The sequence below is a fragment of the Stigmatopora argus genome, chromosome 24 (assembly GCF_051989625.1).
Source record: "Stigmatopora argus isolate UIUO_Sarg chromosome 24, RoL_Sarg_1.0, whole genome shotgun sequence".
Lineage (NCBI taxonomy): Eukaryota > Metazoa > Chordata > Actinopteri > Syngnathiformes > Syngnathidae > Stigmatopora > Stigmatopora argus.
The window spans coordinates 664,825-689,246 of NC_135410.1; the positions used below are offsets into that span (position 1 = coordinate 664,825).

At 38.7% G+C, this 24,422-nt stretch overlaps 2 protein-coding genes and 1 long non-coding RNA gene across 4 annotated transcripts in view; 1 reads left to right on the forward strand and 2 right to left on the reverse strand.

Moving 5' to 3' along the window:
- aspm (assembly factor for spindle microtubules) overlaps positions 1 to 4,804 on the forward strand; it is a 38,799-nt gene extending 33,995 nt beyond the window's left edge. The window contains exons 22-27 of the mRNA XM_077594725.1: positions 1,089 to 1,281; positions 2,618 to 2,772; positions 3,872 to 4,048; positions 4,142 to 4,314; positions 4,388 to 4,528; positions 4,607 to 4,804. Coding sequence (XP_077450851.1) covers positions 1,089 to 1,281; positions 2,618 to 2,772; positions 3,872 to 4,048; positions 4,142 to 4,314; positions 4,388 to 4,528; positions 4,607 to 4,709 — 942 coding nt within the window. The 3' untranslated portion in view covers positions 4,710 to 4,804. The remainder of the gene's footprint in view (positions 1 to 1,088; positions 1,282 to 2,617; positions 2,773 to 3,871; positions 4,049 to 4,141; positions 4,315 to 4,387; positions 4,529 to 4,606) is intronic.
- Positions 4,805 to 8,956: 4,152 nt separating this feature from the next.
- LOC144069342 (complement factor H-like) overlaps positions 8,957 to 24,422 on the reverse strand; it is a 28,263-nt gene continuing 12,797 nt past the window's right edge. The window contains exons 15-21 of one of the 2 annotated variants that reach the window (XM_077594659.1): positions 19,253 to 19,358; positions 16,512 to 16,588; positions 16,002 to 16,193; positions 15,664 to 15,852; positions 13,294 to 13,479; positions 9,399 to 9,578; positions 8,957 to 9,223 (exon numbers count right to left, since the gene is read on the reverse strand). In XM_077594659.1, coding sequence (XP_077450785.1) covers positions 9,030 to 9,223; positions 9,399 to 9,578; positions 13,294 to 13,479; positions 15,664 to 15,852; positions 16,002 to 16,193; positions 16,512 to 16,588; positions 19,253 to 19,358 — 1,124 coding nt within the window. In that variant the 3' untranslated portion in view covers positions 8,957 to 9,029. The remainder of the gene's footprint in view (positions 9,224 to 9,398; positions 9,579 to 13,293; positions 13,480 to 15,663; positions 15,853 to 16,001; positions 16,194 to 16,511; positions 16,589 to 19,252; positions 19,359 to 24,422) is intronic. The other variant, XM_077594660.1, reaches the window with a different exon arrangement.
- On the reverse strand, positions 10,625 to 13,209 carry LOC144069343 (uncharacterized). Its single transcript, XR_013298451.1, has 2 exons — positions 11,028 to 13,209; positions 10,625 to 10,952 (listed from the first exon to the last, which is right to left on the reverse strand). It is a non-coding gene; the product is annotated as an uncharacterized LOC144069343 (long non-coding RNA).

The window sequence follows — 24,422 nt, forward strand, 5'->3', positions numbered from 1 at the left end:
CGCACAAATTAGACTTGGCGTGCACTAAACTGCAAGGTGAAAGACGAAACAGCATAACGCAAGACAATGCGGCCGATATGGTCATTTTTTTGAAAAAAGAGAAAAGATAAACAGATTAAAACCCTTAACAACATTTATTTTGACGGCTCTGAATGAAATTCAAGGGAAAAAAAACATCTCACATAAAATGTGAAAAAAATCACTTGTGCCTGCTATTGCTCGCTCAGGGCGCCGCCATCTAACAAACTAGACCGCTACGGACACACTTTCTGGTTGTACTACTCACGTGACTTCATTTGTGAATTTCTCTACATGCAGGCAACACCCTTTAGGAATGTGCAATCCAGCAGACGATTTAATCATTATCTCATTAATACCACGTGCGATGATTTTTCTTAAAATTTTCCCTTCAAAGTAACACATTTGTACTCCTTTTTAAAACCATGAATATGGAGGTGAAAATTTTGAATCAGGTGGCATCTTATACATTTTTTTTTTAATTCAACGATTATAAGGCAATTTTAAGGGTGCGGCTTATATGCAGGGTGGCTTAAATGCGAGAAAATACGGCATTTTCTAACCACTTTCACTGTACTGCATATCCATAGATATTCATATTAAATGTACTCTATGAAAAATATCTATCTATCTGTAAACCCTGTAATTAAGACTAATTTTCAATTACGTTTCCCCCGTGGAATGTATGAAGCATATGTTTACTCGAGTGGTTCTTAACCTTGTTGGAGCTACCGAACCCCACCAGGTCCATATGCGCCCTCACCGAACCCCACCAGTTTCATATGCGCATTCACCAAATTTAGTGTAAAATAAAATATTATTATTATTATTTTTTTTCAAATTCAAAATATATAAATTCCTCGCTGCGCTGATTGGCCAACCAATGTCACGTGGTCATCCGCGGGCAGTGATGGTCAAGCTGGGCATGCTATCGTGACTAGACATGATGAGTCGATGTGTCTTGACCTCCGAGGCAGAGGCTCCAACGAACCCCTAAGAGCGACACATCGAACCCAGGTTAAGAACCACTGGTCTAGTCAATCGACTAAGAATCTTTTTCTTTACCGTAGGCTTTATGGAGAGGACACGTCTCCCGCCAACTGAATGATAATATCAAAGTGATAAAGTTGAGACACAAGTTGTGCGAAGTCTCGGCTAATGCCCAAGAGGAGGACAAATTGCACAACAAAACCTCATCTGCCCTGGATTGTATCCTTCGATACAAACACTTCTCTTCCATTCTTGAGGCTCTGAAAAACCTAGGTGAGGTTATGGTGTTTTAGAATTCATGAAGTCTTTTAAACTGATAAAAAAAATACTGAGTGAATTCAAATTGCTTAAAGTTTTTGCATGGATATATGTAGGTTTTTGTCTCTCAGATTGAAGTTAATTTGAATGTTTATTTTAAAGAGGCAGTGAAATTATTGTTTGTTTGTTTACATGCAATAACAGTGGCAAATTAAATTGTTGTGTAAACCAGGGGTCTCCGAACCGTCGGACGGGGTACCGGTCCACGAGCCACCTGGTGCCAGTCTGTCAGAGAAATATTTATTAATTCCAGCCATTTTTCCAGGCAAAATGTCTGCATTCCTTAATCATTTTATCAATGGGTTAATTAAATTTCTTTAAAAAAAATAATAATAATTTTGCATGAACACTTGTATACTTATATAATTTATAGAGTAGTATTACATTAATAGAGTAGTATTAAAGATCGTGGAACAAATTATGCTAATTAATGTAAAATATGCTTTTACTGTAAAAATACAAGTTACAAAAGCACTTCTGGAACCAATTTTGTAATTGGAGGTGCCTCCTTTACTAGCACTTTTAATTCTTCCTTCATGGCCACTATTATGAGGAGTGCTGAGTAGATTGGAGGGTGGGACATGTGTTCTAATCACAGAATTGACTATCAATTTTTGAAATGGAGAAAACCTTGGCTTAAACATTAGAAACTGTGTTGGCAATACTTAAAATAACACATTTCTTTAATGTCTACTGAAATATTAGGGTCATTTAATATGTAACTGAGTTGCAAATCACACATTTGTCTCCTTTTAAGTAAATAACATTTTTCGGAACTATAAAGAAATTGTGAAGGCAAGGCTCCTAACGAGGGGTATGTGTTGCATATCTGGCGATATGATTCATATCAAGATTCACAGGTTGCGATTCTGTTTGATACTACATCTTAAAATGAGTAGTTTGATATGTATCACTTTGGAAAAGAAAATCAAAATGGACAAATACATTTTATATCAATTTATTTTTGAAACTTTATTCAGCACTACTGTAAACTTTTTGTTGGAATATTTAACTTGGACTTTCTTTTGTCTTGTCTGGAATTGCAACTCTCCTAATTAATACCTGAGATCTTTTGACCCCACACTTAAATGGAAATTATCCACGTTTTTTAGAAACGAGCTCAGGCTTATAATTTGTTTCTTACATTTGTTATGGCCACTAAGGTGGTGTGGAATTGGAATTCATACTCTGGACCAAAATAAGTGCAAAACAACACAAACTTTAATCTTTCTCTGGAAGCAGTTTATTTCAAACTAATTGAGTTGTGATTACTGTGTGTCTGTGTTTACAGAAGCTACCACTAGGTTGTCCCCTATATGCTGTGAGAAAATGGTAGACAGCGGTGCCACCAGTATCATCTTCACCCTCATTCTTTCCTGCAACAGGAGTGTACCTTGCATGGATGTTATCACATACTCAATCCAGATCCTTCTCAACCTCTCTAAGGTATGGTGTTTGCGAGTAGATTTATATCACAGCTTCCGTTAATGGTTAGTCCATCTGATGTGTTTCTAGTTTCCATCTTAAACACTTTTTAGGAGACATTTTCTTAATGTTCTAATTGTGATTTTTGGATACTGAAGAAAACATCAAGCAAATTACTTATTTGCTTCTCACCCACTATCGAAATTACGTTGAAAGTACACCAGTGCAAATGTGGCAAATTGTATGAACTGTTCATTTGTAAAAGTGCATAGTTGTAATAGTAAATATGGCAAAAGATCTCTCGTGACATCGGTCATTTAAATTAACAATCGAGATTTATAATTATTTTTTTAAATATTTGTTGAACTATGCAACAATCATGGCTGCTTTTCAACATCCACACATTCATCAAATGAGATAAATTAAAGAAGTGGCATTACAGCCAATATTTTTGCTCAAAGGTCAATACTTCATAACCCAATTTTGTTTTTCAATTGCTCATGAAACCTAGCCAATGGGGCTAAAAAGTATACAGATACGAGTATGGGTAGCCACGATTTTGTGTGTTCATGTGACAAAGGGACCAGTAAACGCACTGTCCACTGGGCATTCATCAGCCTTCCGGCCATCTCGTACGGAAGTACAAATTTTAATGTTGTCGCTCGCATCTTTGTTGTAACATTCCTCAAACATTCATGACCTAATAAACCACCTTACTACTTGGTTCATCCTGCTTCACTTTTTTTAGACATGGGTGATTGTTATTTTGCAGCAGTCAGGGGCTGGTAGGTTGTCGAAAAATATATACAGTAATCCCTTGAATATCGTGGTTCATGAAGACCAGACATGGCCGCGATAATCGAAAAATCGTGAAGTAGGGTCACCCCTATTATAAATAACTTTTTTCTTCTCACTTCAGTGCTGAGTCCTAGTAGCAGGAGTGGCTTCCGCGTACGAGTTTCAGCGTGGATTTTCAAAATTTCCTGAACTTAAAAAAATAAATAAATAATAATTAATAGCTGAAAAAAATGGCAAATGATTGAATTTGCATTGAGTGAATTTGCTTTAAGTGAATTCTCGTTATTCTCGCAAAATATCTAACCTCTTTCTGTTGTTTCAGTACCACAAAACCCTTGAGGCTGTGTATGCAGTAGAAAACTCTGTGAATATACTGGTGGACCTGCTCCAGACCTACAGAGAAAAAGCAGGAGATAAAGTAGCATACAAAGGCAAAGACATCTTTACCACAACCTGCTTTTTACTTGTTCTGCTCCTGCAAATCAAAGGCCATGCTGAGGTCTGGTTTTCTATTCAATAATAATGAAATATTAAATTATGTGATTTTTTTTTCTTCTAAAATGTCAAATTACTAACATTGGCTCTTTTCCAGGAGGTTATGAAGTGTCCTAAGATTTTGGATAAGATAAAACGTATTTACAAACTCACCGTTCGCAAACACAACATGGATTCAGAAAGAAATGTGACCAAACAGAAGATGAAAGCAACAATAAATGGAAGCTTCTGTGTCCCAGCAACAGCACAGAAATGCCATCTTGTTCAAAAGTAAGTATTTGTGAAGGCTGATTGTTTGAGATCTATTTTGTACGCCACGTGTCTGAGTCTTTGTTTTTCCTAGGTTTCCATCCGATTGGGTTCTCACCATTCACAAACACAAAATGGATACACAAAGGAATGTGACCAAACATAAGATGAACGCTTCAATAAATGGAAGTTTCTGTGTCCCAGCAACACCACAGAAATTTCATTCTATTCGAAAGTATGTATTTGTGAAAGCTTATTGCTTGAGATCTGTTTTGTACTGCGGAAGACTGATGATTGATCTTTGTTTTTCTAGGTTTGCACCCGATTGGGTTCTCAGGAAAGACAAACTTAAAAATGTAGTGGATCCTCTTGAGGCCATTCAAATGTTGGCGAACGCTCTCTTCATTGTTATGTAGATAGGCTTTTAAATATTAAGTTTTGTGTTTGCTTTAAAATGTCTGTTTTTACAAATACATTTATGTGGCTTGAATAAATCTAATTCTGTATCTCATATTTATTATGTTTGGTGGGCAATAACTAGCTAATAAGTGATAGTGTGAGAGAAGTACCAATGATTCAGGCTACCAAATGTTAAATAAAATGTTTTTTTTTAATTAGAGGTCATGTTCAACTCATTTGGGGGATAACTGGATAATGAATTTTGTTAAAGTTTATAATGCAAGGTGTGCTTGCTAAAATATTTCAACTTAATTCCTTTCAGTTTTTGTCCCCAATACCAGCCATCCAAAAGTACAATGAAAGGGCAAGTAGAGGCTTTTGGGCGTTTTGAGCTAGTTTCGATTTTCCTTGGATTTTGGGTTGATCATCCTTGAAAGTTGGAGTAATGATAAACATTAGCGCTGTTCACAAAACATTTTAATGTGAGCTTTTTATCGTATGGGGTCACAAAATGACTCAGTACCAGTGGCGATGCGTGAATTTCCTAGTGACGCCTTCAGCTGTCAGAATCAATCCAACCCTCAAAAACTATTTTATGGATATACGACCTCTACTGCAGCTACAGCTGCGGCACATAAATAACATCTTTACAACGTCTTTTTCTGGAGTCTGTATCCGTTTTTGCTACCGCAACCAAGATGGCGCCGTTCAAGTGGCAGCCGGTGGCGGTAGCTCGTCTATTTAATTTTTTTTCAAAGTGATTCATCATCATCAGAATCACCAAACAATTGATTCCATTCTTCTTGAGGAAGGATAGCGCTCACTGGGCGGACTTGTTTCCCTGGAGCATTTTTTTTTTTTTTTACCACTATTAGCCTATAAACTTGGCCGTCCACTCTTGCTCGTTTTGTGTTTTTGCTGCTTTTCTGTCTTAATGATTTGATTTGGTGATTCTTAATGATCCCATTTGCTTTGCTTTGTACTTTGTGCTTTTGCTTTGTTGTTCTGCGGCCTTTGCGACTGTACTGTCTAACTTGTAACTATGTGTAACTATGCCTTTCCTGTATCTGCATTCTCACCCTCTTGCTACTTTCACGATGAAATTTCCCGAATACGGGATGAATAGTTATCCAATCAATAATAACCTCAAACAATTGAAATATTATTTAGGAATATAGCCATAATTTACTCACCAAAAATCCTTTTTAACTGTACACAATATACATCCTCCTTTCTTTTCTCCTTCTTTTCTATCGCCATGGAAGCTAATGCTGAAAGTCGAGCCTGTCCTGTCGTATTTCTGGCATACAATTTTATTCGATTTAGTGTTGAAAATGTTCTTTCCCGGTTGTGACAGGCTTGCTTGCTATGGAGTTGTCCGACCTTTCTTAATGATGTCCAGCTTTTTTTTTTTTGAAAAGTCCGTCTTGAAAATGGCTTTGACAGTAAATCTGCAAACAAATCCATTTCTTCTCCTCCTTCAGCCATTGCGGGTTGACAAAACCGCTATTAAATCAACACAACAATATACTTGCTTGTGTAGCTCGCTCCAGATGCAGTTTGGTAGCTCTGGCTAGTCCACGCTATCCCTAGCCAATCATAGTTGCTGAAAGCGATGACGTATCTCTACGCCTGCGAGAAGGCCTTGGTGCCACCAAATCGATTCTGATTGGTTAAAGCAAGTCTTATCGACGCTTGTTTAATGCAGCAGAGCCTGCAGAACTGATTGTGAAGGCCTTGAGGCAGATTTGTGACCCTGGCAACAAATAATGGCTGAAATGTGATTGGTTAAATGCTTCAATATGAAAACACACATCTGGAAGCAGTGTACCCACGGGGAAAGCAATGAAAGGAAGCTAACAGACAATTTGGAATTATTTAATAAGTATTCATGGACAAAATATAATTAACATCAGTCTGTAATTCTGATATTTCTTAGGCCAGCAGAGAAGGCCTTGAAGGCTCTGACAGCACACCACTGCTCGGTACTATACACGACACTTCTCCTTGTGAATAACATAATCTTGGCATGGGAGGTTGGGTGCTCCCTGAAATGGTCGCCAGCTAATTGCAGATAAATTACCTCACTACAACATTGGGACCACATACAGAATCATATCAAATAAAATTACTGGTGTTTTACACCAAAAGTACTAGTCAGCAGTCGTATACATAGTCGATACTCGTAGAACAACAGAATAAATATGTAGGCATATTGTTCGGGAACCCCTTTGCTGCCTAATGATGTGCGTGACAAACTAAAGGAATGAAAACACAACTTCAACAACAAGGTATTTACTGTAACAGCAAGCCTTAATGGGTGTTGACCATTTGCAGTTTGTCTTGTTTTTGAATTAAAAACAAATCAATATAAAACAATACAGTGGTACCTCGACATACAAGCACCCCGACATACGAGCATTTCGAGATACGAGTAAAATTTCGAGCAAATAATTATCTCTAGATACGAGAAAAATTTCGAGATACGAGAAAGCCAGACATGAGAGGCTGTTTCTCATTGTAGCGCACTGTCTTTTTTGTCGCATCTCTTTCGTGTATAACAGATATCTACGAGCATTGGGCGGAGCATTGTATTTTTTTCAGTGTTTTTTCCGTCACTCAGCGTATATGCCGGAGCGATCGCTAATATGAGGTATATATTACTTCTCGTTGGCTGCTCATAAGAACATCAGGGATACTGGCTCCGCAACTCCTTGTGTAATGTCTCTGGTCACAACTACCTCTTTGTAATGTCTCCTGTGAGAGTTTTTTTCCCCCTCCTTAGCCTGTTAGCTCTTATTGGCGGAGCGATCGCTAATTCAAGACTACTTCTCGTTGGCAAGTGGTCGTGCGTTATCCTATTGTGAGGACATTTGTGTGCATCATTTTCGGAATATTTTTAAGGGAATACAACAGCAAACATCCCATTGATACTAAAAGTCAGGTTGGAGGCGGTGCAAACAGACCCAACCTGGGCGGAAGAATGGTATAAAAATGTAAAACAAATTTAAATTAAGTTTAGTGAAAGGTTAGATTAAATTTATTTTGGAGTGTCTCTGCATCGTAATCCAAGTTAATTTAAATTTGTTTATGTTATATTACGATTCACCGGTGCAAAAAGTTTAATATTTTTAACTGGCAAATGCTGACCACGTGTCGCCATGATGAAACATTTATTCACAACATATTGTACGGAAACCTGGCAAAACAAACTACTACCAATATGAACACAATTCTCAAATGGAATCTACAATTTTAAAGCCTTAAAGGCTAATTCATCATCATATTTAACATTTTTCAAAGTGATTCATTATCATCAGAATCACCAAACAATTTATTCCCTTATTCTTGAGGAAGGATAGCGCTCACTGGGCGGACTTGTTTCCCTGGAGCAACTGTTTTTATTTTATTTTTACCACAATTAGCCTATAAACTTGGCGAAGGTTATTTGGAGAGAGCGGGCATTTGTAAAAGGTAGATTATCGCCATCTGGCGGACAAAGACAGGTTTTAGGTCTCCCTTTATACATAACGTCTGTGGAGGGGACCTTTTCACCAGCAGAGGGCAGTGTTTTGCCGGGATTTGTCCATAATGTGCACCCGAACTTTGCTTCAGTTTTTTGGAATAAAATTTTGCGTTATACTTGAATGAATACGCTAAGTATCTATCCGATAATAATTGACCACTGTTTTTTTTTGATAAATTACTTCTTTTTTTTTATCGATATGGATTCGATAAAATCTCATCTCATTTTCTGAACCGCTTTATCCTCATTAGGGTCACGGGATGGGGTTGGGAGCTTTCATCGAGGCGGCCCGGTGGAGCGAGTGGTTAGCGCGTCGGCCTCACATCTCTGGGGTCCTGGGTTCAAATCCAGCTCATGTCCACCTGTGTGGAGTTTGCATGTTCTCCCCGGGCCTGCGTAGGTTTCCTCCAGGTACTCCGGTTTCCTCCCACATTCCAAAAACATGCACGGTAGCCTGATTGGACACTAACTTGCCCCTAGGTATGGGTGTGAGTGTGCATGGTTGTCCGTCTCCTTGTGCCCTCTGATCGGCTGGCCACCGATTCGGTGTGTCCCCTGCCTGTGGCCCGGAATCAGCTGGGATAGGCTCCAGCACCCCCAGGATAAAGTGGTTCAGAAAATGAGATGAGATATTTAATGGTGTGTCCCAATCAAACATGACTATCCTGCAACATCATATTAAGAGAGGCAACAGACAAAGGACCTTTTTATTGAAAATAAGTAGACAATGGAACAACATACCCCAGACTGTTTATTGACTGTAGTTAATGCTTTTTATCTGCCACCATACACACACCACAAAAATAAATGGCTATTGGCATGTGGGCAATTCCATTACTCCATCAATGCACTTCTGGCGCATATTCAGTGCACCATCATGACTTGTTCCCGATGCACACCTGAACTCGATTTCATCCTCATGAGCTGAGTACAACTTATCGTCACGCCTGTATCTGAATAAAATGTTGTGTGTGCTCATGAGTTCTCTATTCACAGTGCAGGGCTCTGCAAGAAAAATATGATTCGTATTGAATATTTTAGTCAAAACGTCACAAGACCTTTATAAGAAGTGGCAATTTGTCTAAGGTTGATTTGTACAAGACAACTAAATTATGTAGCTATTTTAAAGAATTAACTGAAAATTAATGACTTTCAATTGTGTCCACCATTTTAAACTTACTGAGGCATTTCATCTCTCCAATCCATTGACCGTTCTTGCAAGTCTTATAGGACTGCCCTTCCATTACGTAGTAATTCTGGCAAATATACTCAACCCTTTCGTCATGTCTGTATTTGTATTTTGTGGAGTACTTGGTGTCTCCGCCAGCAAGATAAGGTGGATTCTCACATTCCAAAGGTGCTAGAAAAAATGAACAAAAAATAGATGGGCATGATACAATTGTATTATTTACAGTAGATTCAAAAAGTATAGTAAGTTTGGTAAGTACGCAGAACAGATATAAAGTATTCCAACATATTTTTATTCCCATTTTTGTTTAATGTTGCAACCAAGCATCATGTAACGTTAGCTGATGTGTTATAACATATGCCTAGTCACCAAGTTGTATTTTTCTGTTTTTGTTGTAGCGACTTTGTTTTGGAGTAGTATTTACATACATATCTAAATGCCTCCTATAGCCCCTTTGAAATTACTCAGAATCTCTGTAAAGTCACACAGGGTGCCTACACTGAAGGGTTTTTAAAAATATAAATACCGTATTTTCTCGCATATAAGCAGCTTCCGTGTATAAGCCGGACCCTTAAAATTGCCTTAAAATCATTGAATTATACAATTTCTTGCGTATAAGCCGCCCCCTGATTCACAATTTTAACCTCCATATTCATGGTTTTAATAGGAATACAAATGTGTTACTTTGAAGGGAAAATCTTAAGAAAAATAATCACACGTGGTATTTCTGAGATACTGTATGAGTCCAAAGGATCCTCTGCTCGATTGCACATTCCGAAAGGGTGTTGCCTGCCATGCACGAATTCAAAAAGGAAGTCATTATCAGAGGCAGGAAATGGAAAACCAATGTATTCATTCACATGCGGCTTTTCAGAAAAATAATATAGGCACAAAAAACAAATATGATACGAACAAAAAAAACAGTTTTATACTAAGTCATCTAGTAATGGTTGTTTTCTTACTGCAATACAGAAAATAACCAACAAATAGTAAATGTTAATTTGGCGACATCTACTGGTGAAAGAGTATAGCAACAGCGTATGTCTTGTGCACATATAAGCCGTACCGTTGATTCAGTCATCATTTTTTTTAGTTACGAACAGGCTTATATGTGAGAAAATACGGTATATACTGCCCTGCGAGACTCAACCTTGAAATTCAGATTGTTGTTCACTCTGAATCATACCCTTGCACAGCCACATAAACACAGACAAAGCAGCATGTTCAATGACAAGTTTAATTATTAATTTAAAAAAAAAAACAATGGACTGCAGTGGTGATTGCAGGCAAGGTCTACTTTCTCTAGTACCTCTCTGGGCATCATTGTCGATGCCACTTTCAAACCAACGGCCCAATGCATCCAATCAGCCAACAAAGCTCGCGGAGTGCTGCAGACATCTTCCTTCCGCTGTATGTTTCCCTGGTGAGGCCCATTCTCGAGTAAGGGGTCCAAGCTGCATCACCGTACCTCGCCAGGGACATCCAGCATCTGGAGCGGGTCCAGAGGCTTGCAACGAGAATGGTCCGCGGCCTCAGCACAATGTCCTACGAGGAAAGATGCCAGCGACTCAATCTTCCGACCCTTGAGGCTAGGCGTCTGCGAGGGGACCTGATACTGGCCTACAACATCCTCCACGGTAACTACAACATGCCCCGCGATCTCTTCTTCACGACCGCACCTGATCGAGGTCTGAGGGGTCATCCGTGGAAGGTGTATCCTCGCAGGTTCCGGTTAAATCGGCGGAAGGCTTCTTTTTCGGTGCGCATCGCTGGACCTTGGAACCGGCTTCCGCAGAGTGTGGTCGAGAAGCCGACGGTCGCTCAGTTCAAGAGGGCTCTGGATGACGTGTTGGCCGTGAACCAGTGACAACACCGCGTTTTTTTGTTTACACACTTCTTGCATCTTCGTTACATGGCCCTTAGCCTTGTGCTTTTCTTTCGCCAATAAATTGAATTGAATAGTAAGTCATGTGATGTTCAACGCCATCCATAAAGACTTTAAAAACCAAAACAACTTAGATATTACCCAGAATCTCCTGTGTCTTTCCCCAAGAAAATTAGACATTAGACACTGGACGTTTGCAAGAAAACTCATGTGCTGTCCATGAGCTGCTTATGCTTTCCTTGTTGCAATTAATCATAATGCTGTTTTAACAGGAATTACCTAAATTTCCTATTAAACACGTATATGGTGTTTGTAAAAATGTCTTCCTGCACTTTGTGTGAATATTGTGACGGTATTTAGCAGTGTTGTGCCGTCAGGGCCTTCAAGGCCTTCTCTGCTGGCCTAAGAAATATCTGAATCACAGACTGATGTTAATTATGTTTTGTCCATGAATACTTATCAAATAATTCCAAATTGTCTGTTAGCTTCCTTACATTGCTTTCCCTCTAGTTGCACTGCTTCCAGATGTGTGTTTTCATATTGAAGCATTTAACCAATCACATTTCAGCCACTATTTGTTGCCAGGGTCAAAAATCTGCCTCAAGGCCTTCAGAATCAGTTCTGCAGGCTCTGCTGCATTAAACAAGCGTCGATAAGACTGTTGCCTTAACCAATCAGAATTCGATCTGTTGACACCAAGGCCTTCTCACAGGCGTAGGGATACGTCATCGCTTTCACCAACTATGATTGGCTAGTGATAGCGTGGACTAGCCAGAGCTACCAAACTGTATCTGGAGCGAGCTGCACATGCAAATATATTGTTGTGTTGATTTAATAGAGTTTTTGTCAACCCGCAATGGCTGAAGGAGAAGAAATGGATTTGTTTGCAGATTTAGTGTCAAAGCCATTTTACAGATGGACTTGTCAAGAAAAAAAAGCTGGACATCATTAAAACAGGTCAGACAACTCCAAAGCAAGCAAGCCTGTCACAACCGGGAACAAACATTTTCTGCACTAAATCGAATAAAAACGCATGCCAGAAATACGACAGGACAGACTCGACTTTCAGCATTAGCTTCGATGGCGATAGAAAAGGAGGAAAGAAAGGACGATGGATATTGTGTACAGGTAAAAACGATTTTTGGTGAGTAAAATATGGCTATATTCTTAAATAATATTTCAATTGTATGAGGTTATTATTGATGATTTTTTATGTGTCGCAGCTGTAGCTGCAGTAGAGGTTTTATAGCCATAAAATAGTTTTTGAGGGTTGGATTGATTCCGTCAGCTGAAGGCATCGCTAGGAAATTCACGGACCGCTACTGGTATTTAAGGTGATGATGTGACTTCTTACAAAATTGGGTATGAACATATTTGGCTGCCATTGTCAGTGTTGATTCTCTGCCAGCCTCTCCCAGTTCAAATTGATTGGACATTTATTGCCATCAATGGCAGACAATAAGTTATAGTATATATATTCAATATAAACTGATATCGTGGTTAAATCCGGCGAACCCTGGCCATTCAAATTTAATGTTTAATGAAACTTCTGAATGCTTGAAATTAGTTCACTATATGCACAGTAGTAGAAATAAATATTTTTGAGTTTTTTTTCATTTGGGACAAGAAAAAGCTCTTTATGGTGGCTCAAATTGAGCTGTAAACTTGAATATGAAAAGCAGCAGTGGGAGGGTTCCAAAACTTGAACAGGGCGAGCGGCTTTTTCCTACAACAGATGTGACATCAAAAACCGCCATTCAAGAACTGCCAATATTTAGGGCATTATCAAGTCCCGTTGAGTGGATAGAGCAATTTGAGATGCAGAGAGTACCTCACAAAAGGCTAAAAGCTTTATCATTTCATTATTTTCTGTAATTTCTGCAGTTAAGGAATAAAGCAACATATATGTAGCTCCAGTTGTAAAGCTGTGCTCGGTTAAAAAGATGATTTTTAACAGAGCACAGCTTTGCAAAAAGCGGCCCATATCTCTAGAGACTTTACCTCCACATGTTGGAAAGGGATCGGTCCAATGCCCATTCGGTAGACATTCAACCTCTGCCTTCCCTCGAATCATATGTCCACGCAAGCGGCAAGAAAATGTCAACTTTTGGCCTTGTCGTGCTTGTGTGGTGGGTAGTTTTGTGTTCAATTGTACTCCAGCAGGTATATCTGTGATCTGGCATGGTTCTATTTTGAAATAAAGAAAACTCATTAAAACATAATTTCTTGTTAAATACAGTGGTACCTCGACATACGATCGTAATCCGTTCCGAGACTGAGATCGTATGACGAGCTTCTCGTGACTCGGGCGGACGTTTCCCATTGAAATGAATGGAAAACAAATTAATTCGTTCCAACCCTCTGAAAAAAACACCACAAACAGGATATTGGATTGGAAAAAATGTTTTATTTCTTCTAATTCCCCATCTATTAACAAAATAACACATAACTAGTGGTTTAATAGTAATAAAATGTGTTTAATCTAACTAAAATTGGGCGGATTTCGCCTAGGGGAGCGAGAGACGCACAGAAGGGGGGGGCTTCGTTTTTTTTTCCCTCGACAACGCACTCGTAAACGGAACAAACTAATTTAAATTAACTTGGATTAATATATACAGACACACTCAAACATACGTTTAATGTAACTTTACACAAAATTGAATTCTAATTTTGTTTTAATCTGTTTTTTACCTCCGTTCTGGCTGGGTTAGTTGTTTGCCAGGCCTCCACCCTCACCTTCACTATCGATGGGCTGTTTGCTGTTGTATTATGTATTCCCTTCAAAATATTCCGAAAATGATGCACACAAATGTCCTCACAATAGGATAACCCACGACCACTTGCCAACGAGAAATAGTCTTGTAGTACATATTAGCGATCACTCTGCTGCTCGTGGGGACATTGGGGGCACCGACTCGCAACTCCCTCGTTGTAATGGCGCTGGTCGCAACCGCTTTGAACGGCGCCTATTAGAGAGAGTTGCGACCGGAAATATTGCGAGGATGGAATTGCGGGCCGGTGCCGCTGGATGTTACGAGCAGCGAACGAGAAGTAATATAATACTCCTCGTATTAGATAAGAATAACAGGAAATGCAGCAGCTGAGCTTACCCACGTATTGATTGTGGGTAAAGTTTTATTCTGAGAAAGAGTGCCATTGCCTGTTGGCGTTGTGTGCACAAGTATACTTCATTACCCAGAAAGCCCTCTTTTTCCCGCGCATGCGCGTTGTGCGTTTCCTGGTCCGAATAACTCATTCGGTGCTCGTAGATATTGTTATACACGAAAGAGATGCAAAAAAGACAGTGCCATGGCCACCTGGCTTGGTCGCATCACGAAATTTTGACCGCATCACGGGCGAATTATTCGATTGAAATTTTCGTCGTAAGACGAGAATATTGTATGACGAGCGGTCGTATGACAAGGTACCACTGTACATTGTAAAGCCATAGCAACATACCCATGCAATGTATGTGTTTGTGTGTGTGTCTGTAGTCCCCAATATGGCTGAAACCCTATGCTTTTTTAAAATGTCAACCAGGTCCAAGGAAGGTTCTTAAAAATATATTTGGAGTAGTTAAGTACAAGGGTTCGAAGATGGCCAAGTAGATACCATAGAGAAGATGGTAAACCACAACTGGTAACTTGTAAACACACCGTGTGTTCAAGGTTTAGCGCATTTCTAAATAAGACATTTTTGGGGATTATTTCCTAATGCACTTACTGAGACCAGCATTAGGAGAAACATGGGGTACAGTATGTTGTCAGGGACACTTCGACATAGCCACCAGGGCATGTGAATCGAGCCTTCAACGTTGGGTTGAGGGACGACTACTGATCCGTTGACTAATGTATATGACTAAAGCAGTTTTAAAATGTATACATTTTTATAGTTTTGGTTCCCGACCCTTTCTTGTCTTTGTCATTTTTTATTTTTCCAACTTCCACTTTGCTCGGCTTTGTCTGTGAAAGATCACTGATTCAAGAATAAGTTCATTTTTGGTGGTCGAGTTATCATTCTTTCCATCTAGTCAGGTCTTGCTTGATGAGTACGAAACTCCATCCCTGTCCGTTATTGTCTAAGGCTCTACAATCTTGACGTTCTATTTTTGACGTATTATTATTTTTTTTAGATAAATCTAACCAAGAATGCGAACGTCTGAGCTAAGCATGCCTCTGAATAAAATGCCCTGAAATAGACTTTCTAATTATTATTATACATTTATCACAAGGGAACTAAAAGTTTTGGAATTTACCCTGAAAGTTAATCAGCATCAAAATATTTGTGGTGCTTAACACTTTTAAGGTTGCATTGTGTCTTACTCAAATTGTGTTGTGGTTTTCTCTTTTTGACCTTAGAAAAGCATCTTACCCAGGCAAGTTGGGAAAGGGTTTTTCCACTCCCCAGTTGGTAAGCATTCACTTTTTTCAGAACCACCCAGTGCATATCCATTACTGCAGCGAAACCTTAATTTGTGTCCAATTTGTATCGTTTGACTCCCTCGTGGCATGTCATCGACAACAAGATGAGGATGTATCTCTTCAACTTTACAAGCAATGTCTGGGGAGATTTAAAATTAGTAACGTAAAAACATATATAAAACTCTTTAAACTCACCCTTAATCTGGAATTTTTGAAAGATAGATTAAGCATAGTGTACATGCCATATGAACATAATATACAAGATTGCTGTTGGTGTGGAGTGGTCACCTTCACAAGAAGGGAATGGCTTATCCCAAAATCCATCTTGACCGCATATGAGCAATGAGCTGCCACGCAGTTGCTTCCCAGGATCATCACAGCTGAATTTAATGAAGCGGTCCGGAAGGACAACCTCCTCATTTTCCGGTAAACCTGTGATTGTGATGCCTCCCACTGCAGGTGGTGTCTCACACGTCATAGCTATGCAGACATATAATAGGTCAGCTAGTTCACTGTCTCATTTTTTACCTATAGTATTGTTTGGTGCCTTTCAGTAGCATTTTAATTTTCAGCTTGCAACATTAATGCGCTGGTAATAGAATTCGGTGTAATTGGACATCCACTATAGTAAAGGGCAATCATTACTTTTACTGGGAAGTGGGGCATAAATGAAAATAATTGAGAAGCACTGTATAAAATAGCTGTTGATTTTTATTTTAGATGTTTTTGCAAATCAGATACTTGTCTGGAGTACAATTACAGTTATTCGGTTGTGAATTGCTCGGTTTGAAGACTTACGTTCACATATTGGCACATGGTTGGTCCATTTGTACAGCAAACATGTCCTGGTATCTATTTTACTCACCATTTGATAGCTATAGGAATAGAGCAGAACCAACAACAGTAAATTATCAAAATATAAATCAAAACAAACGTGTTAAAGATACTATGAAATACAACAGAAAAGTCACTTTAAAATGTCAGCAGACCATATTATTGGAATGATTCCACCAAAAAAGTGACAAACAATTAGTCATTAATGAAATTAATTTGTATTAATCTTTTCTCAGCTGCCTTGATCTTGAAAAAAATCTCAAATTGAAGTTAATGTCACAACCAGAATGAGCTGCAGATGGTATTTGAAGCATTTGATCGATCTGTAGGCTTCCTATTCTCTTTTTGTCGTGTGACCGTTCTGTCAAAATGTACTAGCTAGTGCAACACCAGAAAACCAGAATGATCATCACTTGTAGTTGACATAGAAGGGATATCTGAACAACTTAGCAGTACTACTTTAACTGCTTTACAAAACCGATTGGCCTTAGACATCATGGTGATGGCTCAAAATTGTGTTTGTTCTATGTTTGGTAATCAATGTTCCACTTTTCATTCCTAATAACACAGCTCTGGGTAGTAATGTTGCTGTTGCTTTGAAAGGACTTAAAGAATTGGCTACACAATTAAAAGAAATATCTGGTATTGACTCGACAATTTATGATTGTTTTTGGCAGTGGTGGACCGTCAGGGCCTGTAAGGCCTTCTCTGCTGGCCTAAAAATATATGAATCACAGACTGATTTTAATTATATTTTGTCCATGAATACTTATTAAATAATTCCAAATTGTTTGTCAGTTTCCTTTCATTGCTTTTCCCCTGGTTGCGCTGCATCCAGATGTGTGTCTTCATATTTAAGCATTAACCAATCACATTTCAGCCAATACTTGTTGCCAGGGTCAGAAATCTACCTGGAGGCCTTCACAATCAGTTCTGCAGGCCCTGCAGCATAAAAATAAGCATCGATAAAACTGTTGCTTTAACCAATCAGATTTCAAGTTGGCGAAACCAAGGCCTTCTCGTAGGCGTATTCTCTAATTTCTTTATTCTTTCTTCTTGTTTTTACTTCTTAGTTGCTGTATTGTTCCATCTGTGAAATCTATGATAAGGAGATTTTTTTTAGTATTCATGACTCGAATGCTTCTGCTACTCAATTGCTTGCTGCTTATGATCCTGCCGTTCTATCAGCGCTCCTTCACATGGCTGTTTTGATGCTGTTCTAATGGAAGATTTTGAAATGCTGTCTGTGATTTTCTGTGAATATGGACTTCTATTGCTGATGGATCAACACTGAGATCGCAGACCGCTGGAAGAAGAGGAAGAAGAATTCAAATGCGGACCAACTGGTCGAAGAGGATTTGATTTTTATATTTTCTTTCTAGTGTTTAGTTACCATAATGAAGAAGTGTGTAAAGTATGTTTTTTTTCTTTCGTGTCTGTCAAAATTGTGATTTCTTTTTTTTACCATACTAAAGATTTTGATGTGTGTTAATTTTTATATTAATAGTTTTGTTGGACAGTTTCCTCTGGGTGAACAGGGGGTCCGTTATGAATTGTTTACTATAAAAATTAACTTAAAGGTTTGTGTCATATTCAAGAGATTTTCCTGCCAGAATGTAGGATGCTTCATGCTTGCAGATCAAAGTGATTGCTTCTATCTGATTATTTAGGTTGAGCAGAGTCTTCACATGTGTGACCACAGTACTATAGGACTCTGGTGTTTACAGTAAACAAATTCTCCTGTGGAGCGAGTGGTTAGTGCGTCAGCCTCACAGCTCTGGGGTCCTGGGTTCAAATCCAGGTCGGTTCAACTATGTGGAGTTTGCATGTTCTCCTGTGTGGGTTTCCTCCGGGTACTCCGGTTACCTTCCATAAACATGCATGGTAGGCTGATTGGACATTCTAAAATTGCCCCTAGGTATGATGAGTGCACGGTACTCGGTCGTTTGGTCGCCCAGAAGGTTATTGATAATTACCATTTAAATCGTTGCTCAAATTCCCTAAATACAAACTGCGAATTATTATTTAGTGATACTTAACGCGCTATTAATTATTAGGCTAAAGAAAAGCTCCAGATTTCCCATACTTTTATTGCGTTTTGTTGGCGAACTTGTTAAGACCCTGACTGACGTCCCTTCCTAAGGGGACAACTCATGTACATACGAACTCTTATACACTCACACGTCCGCTCCGTGAAACTGCTCAGGGCCATTGTTGGCTTTTATTGATGCGTAGAGCGTGTTGTTTTACCTTGTTTTGTCGCTGGTCTTTTGGTCGCCCGTTGTTTGGGTCCAGGCGACCAAAAGACCGCGACCAAACGACCGCACACGGAGTGCGCATGGTTGTCTGTCTCCTTGTGCCCTGCGATCGGCTGGCCACCGATTAAGGGTGTCCCCTGCCTATGGCGCAGAGTCAGCTGGGATAGGCTCCAGTACGAGTAGATGACTGACTGATTGACCAGTATGAGATGAGATCAGATGTCACAACCAGAATGGAAAAAAAGGGTTCTAACCCTGTTCACAGCTGTGTTATGTTTTCTACAACAATGATTTGGTCAAACTAGAGCTAGATTTGAGGGGGAAAATGTCTTTGAGTTGTAAGATTACATTTGAGCAGTGATTGAATAATTTTTTACATGCTCACCATTTCAGAGTACCTTTTAATTAACACACTGTGTTTTTAAAATTTCATCTTTAGTCACCTACCCCACATTGCAAAAGTATTTGATAGTTGCCCCAAAAACAAAATCGTCACCCTGGATAATTTGATAGTGGCCATTTGGAGTGCTGTCAGGAAGTGGACATGGCTTCACTGCAATGAAAAAAGAAATCAATCATAAATCTGCCTCTTAAAGATGAATTACCTACTGTATTGGCCCGAATATAAGACGATGGTTTTTGCATTGAAATAAGACTGAAAAAGTGTCGTCTTAAATTTGTACCCATTCACAACGCTAGATGGCGCCAGATATCTTTACAGCAAATGCTGAACACGTGATTAATGAGGTTATTGCAATTTTTATCACAGTAGATTAATTTGTTTAATTTACATCTCAAACAACAAAAGCCATTCATTTACAAACATAATTGCATTGTAGTTTACATATTCAAATGTTCAGATATTAAGATGAGAGACAGTTTTTGCTTGATTTAAAAGAGGCAAAATAAAATGATTTTTCTCTCGAATATTTGACTTTGATTATAAGTTGGATTTATTTACTAAAGGGACAATAAATGTTAGCGAACATATACATGTTCATGTTAATGAACATACGTATATATGTAAATATGAAAGATTATAGCCGAAGGCTAATTTCCATCTTTAGTCCTTTGTGCAAGTTAAAAAGAAGTTCAGAGATAGGTGTTCACATATGGTAATTGGTATTGAGTTCCAGGTATGTGGGGTACGGACAGAGAAGGTGCTTTGCATTTCATTAAAAGTTACCGTGAAGATAAAATGAAATGGTTTTGCAGGAACCAAATGGCATGCTCACACTTTTTTTGCGCAAAAATTGGCCAAGTAAAAGTAGGCCATAACAGCGTTCAACTCACAGAAGCAATGTCCTGGTTTGACTGTCACCCAGCCGTCCCTTGTACATTTATATCTGATGGGGAGCCCTGACATGTAACCAGTTTCACAAGTGACCTCTATCACATCTCCTTCTTCATACTCAGTCGCAGTGGTCAGTGAGACATGGCCATGAGGAACATCGGGGAGCGTCAAACAAGCTAACAAACAGCAACTGGGGTTAAGGAGAGACATGCTCCAAAAATACCATTCTTACAACTTGCTAACAGAAATAACTTAATTCCCAGCGATGAAAAATCTATTCCACCAAGCAGTATTAGGTAAACATGGACGGCATAATAATAAGATGGGTAAAAATGTTTTAAAAAATAAATACAAATTCTATTGTCTCTCGAGCAAAATACAAAAAAAAAATGAAAATCAACTCCGTACAGTAACAGATGTCATTAAAATTAATCTTTTACAGAGTAAAATGATCTTATTATGAAACAATCTCATGAATAGAATCATCTCTAGGTTATCTAAAACAAAGCCACAGAATCACAAAAGCTCCACTTACCAAAACCTCTAGAAAAATCCTCCCTTAACCTGAAAATACTAGGAAAGGAAATAAGTACACCTTACCAATTTCCGACAAGGACACTCTCACATTCCCCCAAAGTTGTAGAAACAAAAGTAATACATGCAGTCCCATATTGGTTTGCAGCTCCGTGGTGACAATTACAACTAGGGCCGGAACCTTTAACAAATGTTCACTTGTTGTGTGTTTGTCCCCAGCTGCAATCCTCCGGGAGTGCTGAGGGTCAAAACATGGACTACACAGTGGGATTGCACGAAATGGAAGAACCAAACACATGATGCATAAACACACTTTGTACACAGTACACCGCTGTGTGATTGCTTGCTTACTTGAGCAATTCTAACATTTTCACTTAAATTTACACACTAACTCTGATGCAATCGTAGTCAGTATGATCGCTGTCTTTCCCCTCACACCACATGAGTCCTGGTAGGTTGACCAGCAAGAACAATAAAATAAAGAAAATGTATCCAAAATTTGATAAAATTAACATTATTTGAGAAACACTCATCTTTACATGTATATGTACCACATTTTGTTTTAGGAGAGATTAAAAATAAAATCTATCAATCAAAAAGGCAGTGATATGTTCCCAGGTCTCTGGTGATGATTAATCCACTTCAGTCTAGTTTTGATGACCATAACGAAGGCCCGAGGATAAAACAGTACAAAGTCCATTGCAAAAAGTAATTATTTGTGTAATCCTCTAAAGAGTACAATTTATTTACTCAACATAGTTAGTGGGGATAGTCTCCAGCACCCAGTGAAACTTGTGAGGATAAATAATTAGACAGTCTGTTCCATATGTAAGACAAAGAGTCAGTGGCGGGCCGTCAGGGCCTTCAAGGCCTTCTCTGCTGGCCTTATATTTTGTCCATCAATACTTATTAAATAATTCCAAATTGTCTGTTAGCTTCCTTTCCCCCTGGTTGCATTGCTTCCAGATGTGTGTTTTCATATTGAAGCATTTAACCAATCACATTTCAGCCATTATTTGTTGCCAGGGTCAGAAATCTGCCTTAAAGCCTTCACAATCAGTTCTGTGGGCTCTGCTGCATTAAACAAGCGTCAATAAGACTGTTGCTTTAAGCAATCAGATTTCGAGTTGGCAACACCACAATGCCTTGTCGCAGGCGTGGGGATACGTCATTGCCTTCTTGCAGGCGTCGGGATAAGTCATTGCTTTCACCAACTTTGATTGGCTAGTGATAGAGTAGGCGGACCAAAGCTACCAAACTGTATCTGTAGCGAGCTGCACAAGCAAATATATTGTTGTGTTGATTTCAAGCCATTTTCAAGACGGACTATGCCAGAAATACGACAGGACAGGCTCGACTTTCAGCATTAGCTTCGATGGTGATAGAAAAGAAGGAAGAAAGAAAGGAGGATGGATATTGTGTACAGTTAAAAATGATTTTTGGTGAGTAAAATATGGCTATGTTCCTAAATAATATTTCAATTGTGGGCCAAGTTCTGATATCTGAAAAGCTCCAGTGTTGGTATTTAATCACTACATGCTGCTAGGAAGTGGATTTTACCCCATTCTATGGACGTATATGGACGTATCGACGTTCATCGCTGTCTATCGAAGATCAATGAATACATTATTTTAATTAACTTAAAGAAATTACTGCCTCCTGCACAAGGGATTAAAATGGATATTAGCCTTTGGCTATAATCTTACATATTTACATATATTTGTTCATTAACATGAACATGTATATGTTCATTAATATGTTCTGGCCCTTTATTAAATAAATCAAACTGAAATATTCAAGAGAAAAGTCTTGTTATTTTACCTTATTCAAATCATGCAAAAACGGTCTATTTCATCTTAATATCTGAACAATTAAATAGTAAACTACAGTGCAATAACATTTATAAATGAATGGCTTCTGTTTTTTTTAATGTAAATTAACCAAATTAATTTACTGTGGAGCCGCCTCTTGGTGTAGAGGTTCACTCGCCTGACTTTGGTGCGGGCCGACTCAACTCCTGCTGGTGGGTGTATGACTGGGAGTGCGGATGGTCGTTTGTGTCTCTGTGTGCCTTACGACTGACTGGCGACCAGTCTAGGGTCTGCCTTTTGCAGCTGGGTTAGGCTTCAGCAACCCCCTCAACCGTTTTGAGGATGGGCGGTATGGAAGATGAATGAATGAATAATCTACTGTGATAAAACAACAAAATTGCAATAACTTCATTAACCATCAAAGTGTTCAGCGATCGCTTTAAAGATATTTGGCGCTTTCTAGCATTGTGAATGGGTACAATGTCTAGACCCTGAATTTAAGAAGACCGACGCTTTTCACTCTTATTTCAATGCAAAAAAAATACATCGTCTTATATTCGGGCCAATAACGCAATAGACACATTTTGACACAAATATACATCTAGACCAGACCTGGGCATCTGGTCCTCGAGAGCCCCGGTGGGTGCAGGTTTTTGTTCCAACCGATCAAGCACAGACAGTTTAACTAATTAGATTTCTGCTGAAACAAGAAGCAACTGACTGCAATCCACTGATTCCACTTCTAAGATACCAGATTGTTGGAAAGGTTTCCTCTTATGGGTTGGAACGAAAACGTGCACCCACTGCGGCCCTTTGTGAAATTAAATGCCCTGGTCTGATCTAGACAGTACAATAACAATCTGCTTGTAAAAATGACAGCAACACATGCACAGTTTCTGGCATTTTATTATTCAATGGATCCAAATAGTAACCATTTGATTGAGTTATAACTGTTAAACATTCATATAATGTTGCTTGGCAGTGCTCTCCTCTCAAATAAAATAAAAAGAACAAAACAAAGCAACCATCGCCCCAATACGAAACAAGAAAATTATGTTTTTCTTGCATTTTTATTTCTGGGTCAGATTCCCTTTGGCCCTTCAGCATCTCCTTTCCTAGAAGCTGTGGAGGAAAGATTCTTTGTTGAGAATCTTAAAACTGCAGTGGATTGATATAAAGCATGTATTTACAATATGTAAACTGTATTTTTTTTTCTGGAAAATGGTAATCTGGAATCATGATATATTCCGTCGAGAATAGATTGTATGAATAACCCCATTTTTATTAACTTTGAACATTATGGGTATTACATGACGTGCTTAATTCAAATTACATGTGTCTTCCACAACTAGTTTGGGTTTCCATATGGAACATATCGAATTGGAGTCATGTGACTGCCTCATTATGAATCGTTAATACTTCATTACATTAGCAGTAAGTGAGACTGAAATGTGTATGGGGGAGAGCATGTGGGTCAAAGTCCAAAAATGTATTTCATGTATGCATGCTGCATGACACAGGGCAATAAAAAGTGCTGTTGCTGAACCAAATACGTATTATTATTGTTAAACACCGCAAACCAATTCATTTTAACACCCTCTGGTGTGATCAAATTATAAACACCAGAAAATGGTTAAAATTAACACCCTTGGAGTTGTTCTAATGAGTTTATGCTGCTGATTTTTCAGTTTAGTGGTTGCCGACAGCTGTAACCTTCTCTGCTGTCTCAAATAAAGACATTAATACAGTACCTTTAACAAACCTAATAATGCTTTCTCAGAATAAAAACAAAAACAAAGAAAAAAAACATTAATAAAACACCAAAATAACATCTCATTGTACTTCCATAATGACAATAAAGGCATTCAATTCAATTCAATTCAATATACGCGATGTATGGGAAGGCAATAACAGTCAACTCAGAGCTATGTGAAAGTGCTTTAAGCTATGTATTAAAAATGTTCAATTTAGTGATGGA